Source organism: Aquarana catesbeiana, linkage group LG04 (genome assembly GCF_042186555.1).
Source record: "Aquarana catesbeiana isolate 2022-GZ linkage group LG04, ASM4218655v1, whole genome shotgun sequence".
NCBI classification, from domain to species: domain Eukaryota; kingdom Metazoa; phylum Chordata; class Amphibia; order Anura; family Ranidae; genus Aquarana; species Aquarana catesbeiana.
In genome coordinates, this window is record NC_133327.1 from 667773745 (window position 1) to 667788323 (window position 14579).

The 14579-nt window shown below is 42.3% G+C and overlaps 1 protein-coding gene across 1 annotated transcript in view; it reads right to left on the reverse strand.

Annotated features, from left to right (window-relative positions):
* The window catches only part of PSME4 (proteasome activator subunit 4), a 201664-nt gene that overhangs the window by 27800 nt on the left and 159285 nt on the right, over positions 1-14579 (reverse strand). Inside the window, 7 exon segments of the mRNA XM_073628566.1 lie at positions 468-676; positions 2286-2417; positions 3259-3350; positions 3780-3884; positions 8584-8736; positions 11727-11852; positions 13538-13607. Of these exon segments, the coding sequence (XP_073484667.1) occupies positions 468-676; positions 2286-2417; positions 3259-3350; positions 3780-3884; positions 8584-8736; positions 11727-11852; positions 13538-13607 (887 nt within the window).

Consider the following 14579-nt stretch of genomic DNA (forward strand, 5'->3'; position numbering starts at 1 on the left):
GCCCCTATTTTGTAGACGCTATAACTTTTGCGCAAAAAGTAAAAAATATTGTGTTTTTTTTTTCAAACTTGTCACTCTTCTTTTGTTTATAGCGCAAAAAATAAAAACCACAGAGGTGATCAAATACCACCAAAAGAAAGCTCTATTTGTGGGGAAAATATGATAAAAATTTCATTTGGGTGCAGTGTTGCATGACCGCGCAATTGTCATTCAAATTGCGACAGCACTGAAAACTGAAAATTGGCCTGGGCAGAAAGGGGGTAAAAATGCCCGGTATTAAAGTGGTTAAAACTGTTTTAAGAATAGAAAAAGTGGCGCAAAATGCAGATTTTGCCAGCTTCTCAGAGAACTCTACTTGCTCTTTTTGTTTCAATGCTTATAAATGGTGCTACAATAGATTTCATGATAAATTACAATAATAGAAAGAATTAAGCCCAAACTATGAAGCGGGCACATTGGTCACTTACTTGTCTTCATCATTTTAATGCCCTGAGTTCTCTCATCCTGTTCTTCAACCCCATTCTCCTCCATGACATGGTTTTGTATCTCCTCATCGGCCTCCATGAGAGGTCTTAGCTTGTCAAGGATACGGGCAGTAAATTCAGAGATCCGCGGAGACTTGGTGGGAGCCGTGTTTGGCAAGCAGACATCGATCATGAAGATGTAGGTCAGAACACTGTAGTGAAAATAACAAAGGTTAAAATCCCTCCAATTTTTATCAATGAATAGACCAAAGCCATAGGAGAACTTGGCCTTCAGCCTCTTTCCCCTGCCAATCACACATCACATATTGTCTATTACTATCACAGGCTGCCTCACCGGCCAGTTGGGAGGTTGGGACAGTGGAAGAGAAAGCTACACTTTATTAGGTACACCTGTTCAATTATTCGGTAACACAAATTGCTAATCAGCCAATCACATGGCAGCAACTCAATGCATTTTAGGCATCTAGATGTGGTAAAGACGACTAGCTGAAATTCAAACCGAGCTTCAGAATGGGGAAGAAAGAGGATTTAAGTGAACATGGCATGGTTGTTGGTGCCAGACGGGCTGGTCTGACTATTTCAAAAACTGCTGATTACTGGGATTTTCACACACAATCATCTCTCAGGATACAGAGAATGGTCTGAAAAAAGAAAATATCCAGTGAGCGGCAGTTGTGTGGAGGAAAGTGCCTTGTTGATATCAGAGGAGAATGGGCAGACTGGTTACAGACGATAGAAAGGCAACAGTAACTCAAATAACCACTCGTTACATCCAAGGTATGAAGATTACATCTCTGAACACAGAATACATCGAATCTTGAAGCAGATAGGCTACAGCAGCAGAAGACCACACCGGGTGCCTCTCCTGTCAGCTAAGAACAGGAAACTGAGGCTACAATTCGCCCAGGATCACCAAAATTGGACAATAGAAGAGTGGAAACACATTGCCTTCTCTGATGAGTCTCGATTTCAGCTGCGACATTCAGATGGTGGGGTCAGAATTTGGCGTAAACAACATGAAAGCATGGATCCATCCTGCCTTGTATCACCGGTTCAGGTTGGTGGTGGGGGTGTAATGGTGTGGAGGGATATTTTCTTGGCACACTTTGGGCCCCTTAGTACCAATTGAGAATCGTTTAAACACCACGACCTACCTGAGTATTGTCACTGACCATGTCCTTCCCTTTATGACTACAGTGTCCCCATCTTCTGATGGCTCCTTCCAGCAGGATAATGTCACCATGTCACAAAGCTCCAATCATCTCACCACTGGACAATGAGGTCCCTGTACTCCAATGGCCTCCACACTCACCACATCTCATCCAATAGAGCACCTTTGGGATGTGGTAGAATGGGAGATTGGCATCATGGATGTGCAGCCGACAAGTCTGCAGCAACTGTGTGATGCTATCATGTCACTATGGACCCAAATCTCTGAGGAATGTTTCCAACACCTTGTTGAATCTATGCCACAAAGAATGAAGGCAAAAGGGGGTCCAACCCGCTACTAGCAAGGTGTACCTAATAAAGTGGCCAATGAGTGTGTATCCCTCCCAGGAAGCGCCGGAGGCGTTTTCCTATAGATGCCCGCACTTCATACCTGAAAAGACTTTTTTTTTTTAAAATGTGCCACTGACTTGTAGGTGATCCAAGCAAGTTCCTGAGGTCTACAATAGCTTAATTCACTAATTATTTTAAGAAGCCACTTCTTTTTACAGCAAACACATCAAACAATGTATATCTCAATGCTACAAAAGCTCAGAAAAGCAGAATCCTATCCTTATGAAGTGAATTCCTTACCTCCCGATCCTCTCTCGGACATTCTTGTACACCTGGGTTAGTTTAGGTTCCAAATATTTAAGCAATCGGTGGAGCAGCTCTGGAACTCGCCACTCTTGCTGTGCAAGTCCTCCCTGAAGCACATACAACCGGCTGAAGACAGGAAAGAATTATTATTACTACTAATATACATTCCCAGAGGGATCGGAAGACATTCCAAACACTGACATTTATCAAATACTAAATCTACTGAATGTAAACCCCCCCCCCCCCCACCCCCGCCGTCTGCCAGTCCAACAGCACTTATCCCATTGGTGGCGGGGATCGGCGGGCACATTGGGGATCGGCGGGCACAGGCTGCGGTGGGCATCTGGCAGCGTGTCCTGTGTCATCTTTTTTCTGAGATCACGGCGGCTCCCACCGTGCATCTCCTCCTAGGCATCCAATAGGATTGCCTGACCTATCAACCAATCTGGAAAAGGGTAACAGACCTGCGCTTCCTGATTGGCGGAGAGACGATTCAGTGTTAGAAAAGCAAATATTCATTTGCTTTTCTAACACGTGTGGGTGGGCTCCAAGTGCAATGCTCTGAGTCCACCCTATTTTGAAGCCTATCAGAGCCTTTGGCTCTAATCAGGTGCTTAAAAAAAACAAAAAAAAAAAAAAAACACACCCCCCGTCTTGTTTGTAACCCAGGGACCGCCTGTACTAATATAAAAATAAATAAAAAGTCCAGTATATATCCCATAGTTTGTAGACGCTATAACTTTTGTGCAAACCGATCAATATACGCTTATTGGAATTTTTTTTTACCAAAAAAATGTAGCAGAATATATATTGGCCTAAATTTATGAAGAAATTTGATTTTTTTACATTTTTTTTATTGGATATGTTTTGTAGCAGAAAGTAAAGCTATGAATAAAAAAACCCATACCTCTTTTTTTAAAACGCTACAATCAAGACATTACCCTCCCCATGCAGAGACGTCACTCACCAAGCATCCACAAAAGAGCCTCCTTCTCCACTCACTGGTGATTCCAACAACAGTTCAAACAACCAATGAAGCTTCCGAGGATCCCTGCTCTCCTGCAGAAAACATTACATGACACAAATGAGGTCAGGTTCATCAATGTCTTATCTGTCTTGAAAAAAAAAAAAAAAAAAACAATACATTTAAATGCAAATACAGGCTGAAATATCTGCTTCCTCCAAGCTACTTGTCATCACTGGAGTCTAGTGGACATTACATGGGAGTATATGGAGAGCAAGTAGACTTGATCTCCATACTAGCCTAGCTAAATCAAAGAGTCCTCAGCAAATAATGGCAATCATGGTGTAAAGGAAGAGAAGATATTCTAGGGACGTTCTACATATGTGCCGGGCTAACAGACTAAAACCTCCTTTCTGTACCGCCACAAAGGGCAGCAGCAAATAATAAGCAGAAGGCAAAAATACAAAGAAAACAGAAAAACGTCCAGAGAGTACATCACATGAGGGCTATAGAGGAGGACTTACACAGGATGTGGCGATACAAGTGCCCCAGTCGCTGTATGTCTCCACGGTGATGTTGGATAACGCCGTCCTCAACAGAGGGCACAGAAACTTCCACAGGCTTTCCAACTATTCAAAACACAGACATAAAAACTTTTAAAAAAATGCTATTCTTACATGTGAATACTAAAGAGATCTATCAGTGACATTTGCATGCATACCTCATAGGTATTACCATTCATATCACACTGCATGCTTTTTTTTTTTTTTACAGATTGAAAATGTATTTTTATTAAGAAAATTATCAGATAACATGCTACAAATAAGAAGAAATCCAGATAAACAGTGTAAGGCAGTTACATAGTCGGTAAGGCTGAAAAAAGACAATAGTCCATCCAGTTCAACCCGTGAAGGTGCATGTATCAGTGTATATACTGATTTCCCATATCCCTGTATGTTGTGTCCTTTAAGATGTACATCTAAGGCTGCGTACACACGAGCGGACTTTTTGGCAACAAAATTCCGACGGCCATTCCGGCAGACTTTCGAACAAACGGACTTGCCTACACACGATCACACCAAAGTCCGACAGATTTGTACGTGATGACATACGACCGGACTAAAATAAGGAAGTTGATAGCCAGTAGCCAATAGCTGCCCTAGTGTCGGTTTTCATTAGTCGGACTAGCATACAGACGAGCGGATTTTTCGACCGGACTCGAGTCCGTCGGAAAGATTTGAAGCATGTTTCAAATCTAAAGTCCGTCAGATTTTTGACTGGAAAAGTCCGCTGAAGGTCCGCTGAAGCCCACACACGATCGGATTGTCCGCTGGACTCGGTCCATCGGACCGTCCGGTCGAACAGTCTGCTCGTACGTACGCTGCATAAGAGTATTTTAAGAATATCCATACTCCCTGCATCCACCACCAATTGTGGGAGAGAGTTCCACGTCCTTATTGCCCCAACAGTAAAGAACCCCCTATGCAGTTTAAGGTTAAACTGCTTCTCCTCCAGTCTCATTGTGTGTCCCCTGACCTTTTACACTCCCTAGGATTGAATAGTTTACTTCCTACGCTGGGATCCCCATTGAGATATTTGTAGATCGCTATCGTGTCCCCTTCTCAAGCGAGAACAAATTTAGTGTTTGCAGCCGTTCCTCGTAATTGAAGTCCTCTAGTCCCCTTTAAGTTTTGTTGCTCTTCTTTGGACTCTCTCCAGCTCCAGCACATCACTTCGGAGGACTGGTGACCTGAACTGAACAGAAAACTCCAGATGAGGTCTGACCAGAGCTTTATAGAGTGGCAGAATTATAGTTTCGTATTTGGAGTATATCCCCTTATTTATGCATGCTAATATTCTGCTGGGTTTGGTAGCTGCAGTTTGGCACTGCATGCTGTTGCTCAATCTGTCATCTATTAGCATCACTAAATCCTTCGCAACAATCCAAAGGCGTATAGGTATTCCATATAGACAGGACAAAAAAAATTGAGGTAGGACTAAAGATGCACCGGAATGTTTCGGCCAAAAAATGTGTTTTCAGCATTTTGCCGATAAAGAAAAAGGTGAAATTAATGGCACCGAAAACGCATGCAATTTTACTGTGCTTATGGTGTGTTTAACGGTCATGTGACTCAAAAAACGCATCAAAAATGTAACACGTTATTGATGTGCTCTTGCTGCGTTTTTAATGCATTTCAACAGGGAGGTGCACTGGAAAAATGCCACCGGCGAAAATTAATTTAGTTGAGGAAAAGTTTTCTTTAATGAAATGAGCAATGGTTGTAGGCACAGTAATAGACTGATTTTTTTTTTTTTTTTTTCAGGAGATCTCAGAGTTCTGCTTAGGAACAATTAACATTTCTAGATGTTCCCTACAATACGGCAAATTTAGACACTCTCAGTTCAGGTCCACTTTAGGTGCACACAAGTTAACAGTGTAAGAAGTGGAGTTGTGTACTTTGGGAATGAACAGTCTGAGAAAATGAGGGCAGCAGAGGCAAACACTATTTGGATCTTTCAACAATAAAAGAAAATGGATAGTGACTTCTGAACAGGCAAAGCATCAACACTTCTGGGAAGAGCTGGAGCTTGTCTGCTCACCCCTGTCCTCTCACATGTCTACTGGTCCATCATTACCATGATAGGTTGCTGATCAGATGCTGGTTTTCCAGGCTGATGTACACACAGGCCCAATGTCGGATGGTTTAGGTTAAACCAGGCCTAATACATTTGACACTGTAGTGCTCCTTTTCTAAGCCAATCATTCGGAGCCTGTGTAGGCAATTCAATACCGAGCAAGGCAGGGAAAATCTCTATCCAGTGCTCATGTATACACACTCTAATTCATGTACTTCATGCAGTACTATCAAAAGAGTATTTTTTGGTGTTATTTGGATAAAAGTATATTTTTAAAGTACCACTATGATTTTCCTAGTAACTTCCAGCCGCTTACTACCAAAAATGAATTAGGCTGCTTTCACACAGACGCTTTACAGGCGCTATAGCGCCTCTCCTCTCCAATGTGAAAGCCTGAGTGCTTTCACACTGGAGCGGTACACTGGCAGGACGCTAAAAACAGTCCTGCATGCCACATTTTTGAGGCGCTGTAGGAGCGGTGTATACACCGCTCCTACAGCGCCCCTGCCCATTGAAAAAGGGTTAAAAGCACCCCTCTAGAGGCCGATAAGTGTCACAAAAACAACGGTAAAGCACTGCTTTACCGCTGACGCCCCCATCACCCCAGTGTGAAAGTAGCCTTATGCCCTGAACACACGATAGGATTTTCCAACAAAATCCATTTTTTTTTCCCGACGGATGTTGGCTCAAACTTTTCTTGCATACATACGGTCGCACAAATCTTGTCGTAATTTCGGAAAGTCAAGAACGCGGGGACGTACAACTCCTACGACGAGCCGAGAAAACTGAAGTTCAAGAGCCAGTGCGGCTCTTCTCGATTCCGAGCATGCATGGAACTTTGTGTGTCGGAATTGTGTGCACATGATCGGAATTTCCGACAACGGATTTTGTTGTCGGAAAATTTGAGATCCAGATCTCAAATTTTGTGTGTCAGAAATTCCGATGGAAAATGTCCGTTTGAGCCTACACACGGTCGGAATTTCCGACAACAAGCTCACATCGAACATTTTCCGTCGGAAAATCCTACTGTGTGTACGGGGCATTAAAGAGGGAAACACAGACATAAAAACTTTAAAAAAAATGCTATTCTTACATGTGAATACTAAAGAGATCCATCAGTGACATTTGCATGCATACCTCATAGGTATCACCATTCATATGACACTGCATGCTTTTTTTTTTTTTACAGATAGAAAATGTTTTTTTTTTAATTAAGAAAATTATCAGATAACATGCTACAAATAAGAAGAAATCCAGATAAACAGTGTAAGGCAGTTACATTGTGATAAGGCTGAAAAAAAGACAATAGTCCATCCAGTTCAACCCGTGAAGGTGCATGTATCAGTGTCTATAATGATTTCCCATATCCCTGTATGTTGTGTCCTTTAATATGCACATCTAAGTCCGCGTACACACGAGCGGACTTTTCGGCAACAAAAGTCAGACGACCATTCCGGCGGACTTTCGTCGGACTTTTGAACGAACAGACTTGCCTACACACGATCACACCAAAGTCCGACGGATTCGTACGTGATGACGTAAGACCGGACTAAAATAAGGAAGTTGATAGCCAGTAGCCAATAGCTGCCCTAGCGTGGCTTTTCGTCCGTCGGACTAGCATACAGACAAGCGGATTTTTCGACCGGACTCGAGTCCGTCGGAAAGATTTGAAGCATGTTTCAAATCTAAAGTCCGTCAGATTTTTGACTGGAAAAGTCCGCTGAAGGTCCGATGAAGCCCACACACGATCGAATTGTCCGCTGGACTCGGTCCATCGGACCAGTCCGATAGAAAAGTCTGCTCGTGTGTACGCTGCATAACAGTCTTTTAAAGATATCCATACTCCCTGCATCCACCACCAATTGTGGGAGAGAGTTCAACGTCCTTATTGCCCCAACAGTGAAGAACCCCCCCTATGCAGTTTAAGGTTAAACTGCTTCTCCTCCAGTCTCATTGTGTGTCCCCTGACCTTTTACACTCCCTAGGACTGAATAGTTTACTTCCTATGCTGGGATCCCCATTGAGATATTTGTAGATCGCTATCGTGTCCCCTTCTCAAGCGAGAATAAATGTAGTGTTTGCAGGCGTTCCTCGTAATGGAAGTCCTCTAGTCCCCTTTAAGTTTCGTTGCTCTTCTTTGGACTCTCTCCAGCTCCAGCACATCACTTCGGAGGACTGGTGACCAGAACTGAACAGAAAACTCCAGATGAGGTCTGACCAGAGCTTTATAGAGTGGCAGAATTATAGTTTTGTCCATGGAGTATGTCCCCTTATTGATGCATGCTAATATTCTGCCGGGTTTGGTAGCTGCAGCTTGGCACTGCATGCTGTTGCTCAATCTGTCATCTATTAGCATCACTAGATCCTTCTCAACAATCCAAAGGCGTATAGGTATTCCATATAGACAGGACAAAAAAAATTGCTGTCGGAAAATTTGAGATCCAGATCTCAAATTTTGTGTCGGAAATTCCGATGGAAAATGTCCGATTGAGCCTACACACGGTCAGAATTTCCGACAACAAGCTCACATCGAACAATCCTATTGTGTGTAAGGGCATTAAAGAGGGAAACCAGAAAATTCAGACTAGCAAATGATGCCGATATCATACATTTGTTTGTAAATCTTTTCTTTAGGAGACACCATTTTTCTAACTCTTGTAAAAAAATAAACAAAAATAAATAATTTCACACCTTTTCAAACGTCCAGTGTTTAGATCCTCGAATTAACCCAGCAACAATTTCGGCCACACATCTCTGAGTGCTTTCATGAGAATCTTCCACTAGGCGCTCCAAATGGGCAGTAAGGACTGGCAAGAATGCATCATCAAAGTTTCTAAAAAGACCCTAAAAATAGAGAAACACTCAGTTCAACTGTTGTGAATGCAATTAAATGAAAACTATAAAAAGAACCTTACACTGGTAAAATAGACACACCACAGGCCCGATCGTATAAAACCAAAGCCAGAACAACTGGAGAACAGTGAAGATTTTCTATACCAATCAGGTTTTACCTCTATAAATATAATAAAGCCAGCTATTGCCCGAGTGATAAACATTTTTTCATTTCTAAATATTAAAACCCAACTTCACAGACATGTCAATCTGGACTTCTGTGCATTAGACGATGATGTATCTGTAATACTGACTGTATGTAATTTATCTCTTGAACAAAACATCGGATATCATGTTAGTACTGCCATTTGTATGTTAATATGACAACATATTGAAGCGAAAACCCAACTCCATGAAACTTGAAAATGATCGCTTGCAGTGAGGCTGCACCCATACTGCAGGGGTTATTTGCTTGTTTAGGTAGATTTACTTACCCGATCCTCTACACTGCTAGACCAGTCCCCACGCCGTCTTTTCTCCTACACTGCTGGTCAAGGTCCTGAAATCATCATTGGTCTTGATAATTTCAGGACCTTACACCGGGTCCATAGCTTGGATGTTGCAGAGGGACAGTCCACTGCCAAAGGGTGAGGGTAGTGCCATCTGCTGAGCAGTGGAGGATCAAGGAAGTAAAATTCATTTTACCCTCCCCTAGACTAAACAAAGCGAATAACCCTTGCAGTACAGGTGTAGCCCTACTGCAAGGGATAATTTCCCAGCGTAGGGCTTTAAAGCCCAACTTCAGGAATTAGACTAAAATCTACCCCTGAAGTGGGCCCCCCTGCACAAGGGCGAGAATATACTAAGGGGGAGAGGCGCCTCTAAGTGCAGGGGGTAAAAACGGTTTAATAAATCATACAGTTGGCAACTCACATGTTGGAGGAAATTAAAAAAAGCACATCTGTAAGTAAATCCCAAAAGGTAATGTCGGTGGGGAGTCAAGTTCCTCCACTCCTGTCTCCGCAAGCATTTAGATCTCCACTGGTCCCGCTGTAATAGAAAGCCAGCCGTATGGTGGAGGAGTCTCAGAGTGAGGCTTGGTGTGCAGGTGGCTGGGTGGCGTGTAGAGATGACGACACTGTGACACTGTGGTGACGTTATCTCTCCACGCCGCCCAGCCACCTGCGCACCAAGCCTCACTCTGGACTCCTCCACCATACGGCCAGCTTTCTATTACAGCATGGACCAGCAGGGTTCTGAGCGCTTGCGGAGACCGGATCGGAGGAACTTGACTCCCCACCGACATTTCCTCTCGGGATTTACTTACAGATGTGCTTTTTTTTAATTCTTCCAACATGCGAGTTGCCAACTGTATGATTTACAACTCAGAGAGCCATAGGGAGAGCAGGAGAGTGCTGGAGCCTGCTAGAGTGGAGGCAAGGTAAAAAATGCAGCCTGTGCAGCTTCTCCTAGAGCTAATGAACATTTAACCCTGGCAGAGCGGGCTAGGGGGGTGGTTACTGCAAGAGAAAATTATGTCTAATTCTTGGAGTATGGCTTTAACACCAAACATACAAAATTCATAAAAATTGCATTGACTGAAAATCCAGAGGAACTGAAAGTGAGAGGTATCCCGCCTCACACATCACAGGCTAATGAGAGGTCTGTGGTACACAGAAAGCTCCATATTTACTATACTAGAAAAAGTGTGCTCATTCTGGCTGTGTTGTATGTTACATTTGCCAAACCATCCCATCCTGTACACTGTACTGTACGTGACATACCCATATTATCTCATCTGATGCCCTGTCCTGAATTACATACCATTATTCTGTACACTGCCCCATACATGACATACTCTGGACTGCCATACACAGTGATGTGCATGACAAACTCCAGACTTCCAAACTCCGAGCACTGTGCTGTACGTGACGTACACCAGACTGCCCCAATCCGTACATTGTGCTGTACATGACATACTCTAGAGCAGGGATAAGCAACCTGGAGCCCTCCAGCTGTTGTGGAACTACATTTCCCATGAGGCATTGCAAGGTGGCAGTTACAATTACTCCCAGAGGCATGATGGGACCCAGGTTGCCTACCCCTGCTCTAGAGAGCCATACATTGTGGTGTACATAACATACTTTAAATTACTACCTGATTATTTGTTTACCACTTGTATTAAATATAAGAAATAATTATTCATTCATGATATTATTTTGTCATAATCCCCAAATACAATGACTTTTATATACTGTACTTCACTGGACTTGTTATAATGTTTTGTAGCATTATTTTGTACCTAATAAAAAGTTTGTAAACAAAATAAAAATTCTAAAAAAATAATAAATAAAAAAAAGAAAAAAAAAAAGAGAGATTTCCCCACTCTGTACACCAGGGCTCAAAATTTCAGGTACTGAGCTACTAGCCAGGCCTTAAGAGTTACTCGCACCAGTTGCTCCACCCAACCCATACCCTACCCCTCATCCCGCCCCTAAACACACTCATAAATTATCTCATGAAATGACAGTTAAAAATTTTAAGCAGAATTGAGTTACACAAATAATTATTAGCAACAACAACTTTAATAATAACATAAAGCATATTTCATTGATCTAACTGTGATAAATAAAATAGGGATAAAATATTATTGGCTACTATAAGCACTGTACACATTACCGTCTTTTAAATTACTGCCTATTAAATATAGAATTAAAAAACTAAAACCAATGAATGACACTTTCACTGATTTAGAATGCAGAGAGACTTAAAGCGGAGTGGGAGTTGCCAAACTTAACTTTTCCTATTAACAAGCTGGTGATTGGTTTCTAGACGGTCTGAGCAACCAATCACCTGGTTTTTAATAGGAAAAGTAAACTTTGGCAGATCCCATCCCACCCCCCTCCCTGCTTCGCCCCCCACCTCATCTAGTTCTTTGCAGACTCCCACTATATGCAAGGCCCTGCTAAGAGAAGGACATATTCTGGGACTAAGCCACTTACCTTAAAAAGGCAAAACCTGCGAGGGTTAAATTTATCTTTTCCCTTCCGATCTTCTAAAGTCAGAAACGTTACCAGCTGGTTGACAAACTTCTCATCCGTGAAATGATCATATATGATCTGTTCAGCCTGCATGTAACCACAGAAATCAATAAGAGTAATACACATATATTTAAAAGTGTTTGTAAACCCTTATATAGACCCATTGAGGTGGCTGGCTTGTTGTAGTAGCTCATCTGCCATCTTCTGCTCTCTACATCTGTTCAAGGTCCAGAATTTATAAAGCTTGTCTGAGTGCTCAGAAAAAAAAGGTGGAGAGCTGTAGTTAGAGCGCTCTGAGAGCAGATTGGAGGGGAAGAACACACCTCCCCTCCATACAGCACACAGGAACAGAGCTGAGGCTGCCAATCAGCTGAAGGTCCCTGCCCTGTCACTATTTTTCTCTTAGTGTCAGGAAAGCTTGTCAGAAGTTATTCATGCTGATAGCAGAGGAATGAGGGAGCAGACAGAAATGACACTAAGTGCTCTGGATGGAGACAAGTACACACTATAGAGGGATATGCTTTGTTCAGATTTCATGTCTGAGGTTTACAACCACTTCAATGCACCAGTCAAACATACCAAAAAATGCAGCAATCATATTTAATCAAAAACACTTTATGAGGTCTGAAATCATCAACTCTGTAAACATGTTTCTATTTCATTTTCTTTTTAAACACATTAATTGTCCCTCCGATTGTAAGTGGGGCCTATCACATGACTGACCAGACCTAATTCTCCTGACTTTTCTTCCTCATATTTGAAATGTGCACTTTCTTCTTAAAAACAGTAGAATGGCTGCAGAAAGGCTAGACCACAGCATTATAAATGAGCTGTTTTATAACTAAAGTAGAACTCTCGCCAGAAGTTTTAAAATGCTTGGTAAAGTGGTAGTAAACCGCTGTAAAGAAAAAAAAAACAAAAAAACAAAAAAAAAACTTTCCGCTGTAAGACAAACGTATAATGTGCTAGTCTGCATTACACACTTAACTTAAAACGGAGCCCTTTAGCAGTGCACTGTCACTGCTGACAGGGCTTCCATCTTCACCCGGACTTCCTTCTGGGTTTACGGTCTCCGACTACCCGAGTGGGCGGGGCCGCGGTGATGTCATTCCCAGGCATACGGCACAAGCTCTGAAGTTCAGGAACAGTATGCCGGACCTTCAGAGTGCATGCGCCGGTGACGTCACTGGCTGCATGCAGTGTGAATATGTCCTAAATAGTGCAAATTTAGGAGATGTTCCCTGTACCTAAAGGTAAGCTTTATTATAGGCTTTCCTGTAGGTAGAAGTAAAAATACTAGGTTTACTACCCACTTTAAATCACCAAGGGGAGCCAGTACAAATGGCACTTGGTCCCAGGCTCCTATGCTGGCTCAGTGTCAGTCTGCCCACAATGGGAAACTGCCAGATAGGAGGAAGCAAAAAGTAAGACAGGTTGGCTCTAATGGCCCCTATACTATGTAAAGAGGCCAATCACCAATGCGGTCTCATGGTGTCTATAGCTACAACTTGAGTAACATACAGCTTGAACAGGACACTATCTCCAAATCCCAGCAGCAGAAAGGACTGGTGAGAGAGCAAAAGAAAGGTGAACATGTTCTGCTGGAGAGGAGCGGATTGATGAAGTGAACCTGTGACTGTGTGCTGCATTGGCAACTAGCAAGTTCACCTATGATAATATGGTTAAAGAACACCTTCTTGAATTTCAATATCCTTCTAAACTACTGTATAGACTGCATATTAGTAAATGTTAGTATACACATACATACGTACTTCTGACATGTCCTCTCTAGGTCTTCCCAGCTGTGGCTGTTGCTTAGAAGGTGCATATACCTGTAAGTTTCTGTATGGATAACAAAGCCAAACACAGTATGTTAACTGCAGTTGGATTTACTGCACTTTCAGATAAATTGCAAGCAATGAAAGGAAATCAAATTTTAAGTGATACTAAACACATACTGTATTTACATTATCCCTTTTCTTTCTGTATGTGGATGACAGCACTGTAATTATTTCAATTAAAAAAAAAATCTAAGTACCTTTTTCCTAATTGATATAGAGCTGTCACATGACCCAGCTCTCTCACAGCCTGTGTGCAGGGAAACAGAAAGAGCATAGGCGTGTGCAGGGGGGGTGCCGGGTGTGCCTGGGCACACCCTAATCACCCCTTGTGGTGCAGATTCCCCAAAGCCCCATAACAGCTCTCCTAAATTTTTTTTTCTTAAATAATAAAAAAATTAAAATAAAAACCTACTGACACCATCTACTGCCCTACTGAAACCAACCTCTGCCCTACTGACAAGTCCACTGCTCTACTAACACTGTCCATGTTTTAATACATTTGGGGGGCACACCCTAATGCAATAGGCTGCGCACACCTATGAGAAGGAGCTTCTAGTCCTCTGCTGATGATCACATGTTAAAAAAAAAACAAAACACAAAAAAAAACAAAAAAACAAAACAAAAAACGCCTTTGGAATACACAGTAAAAATAAATGATATCAAAAACTGTTTTAAATTGTCATACAAATATATAATTGAAATCAAATCTTTATTATTTTTTGGCAACAACATGGTATAGGCCAATTATTGCCAGTCACAAGCCCCTCCAGCCTGTGTCTTAGAATAAGTGAGGTGAAGCCTCCATCAAGCAAGATGTAATATGGCTGGGCTGTGATGATGTCACTATCTCTGACAGGTAGGGGGGAGGGGCTGGCTTTCATAATCGAATAGACAACTAGGGTCTCTTCTGTCATATACAACTTGCCTGTCAGCGGATTTTGTAAATATGAGTTAAAGGATAAGTTCAACTTGT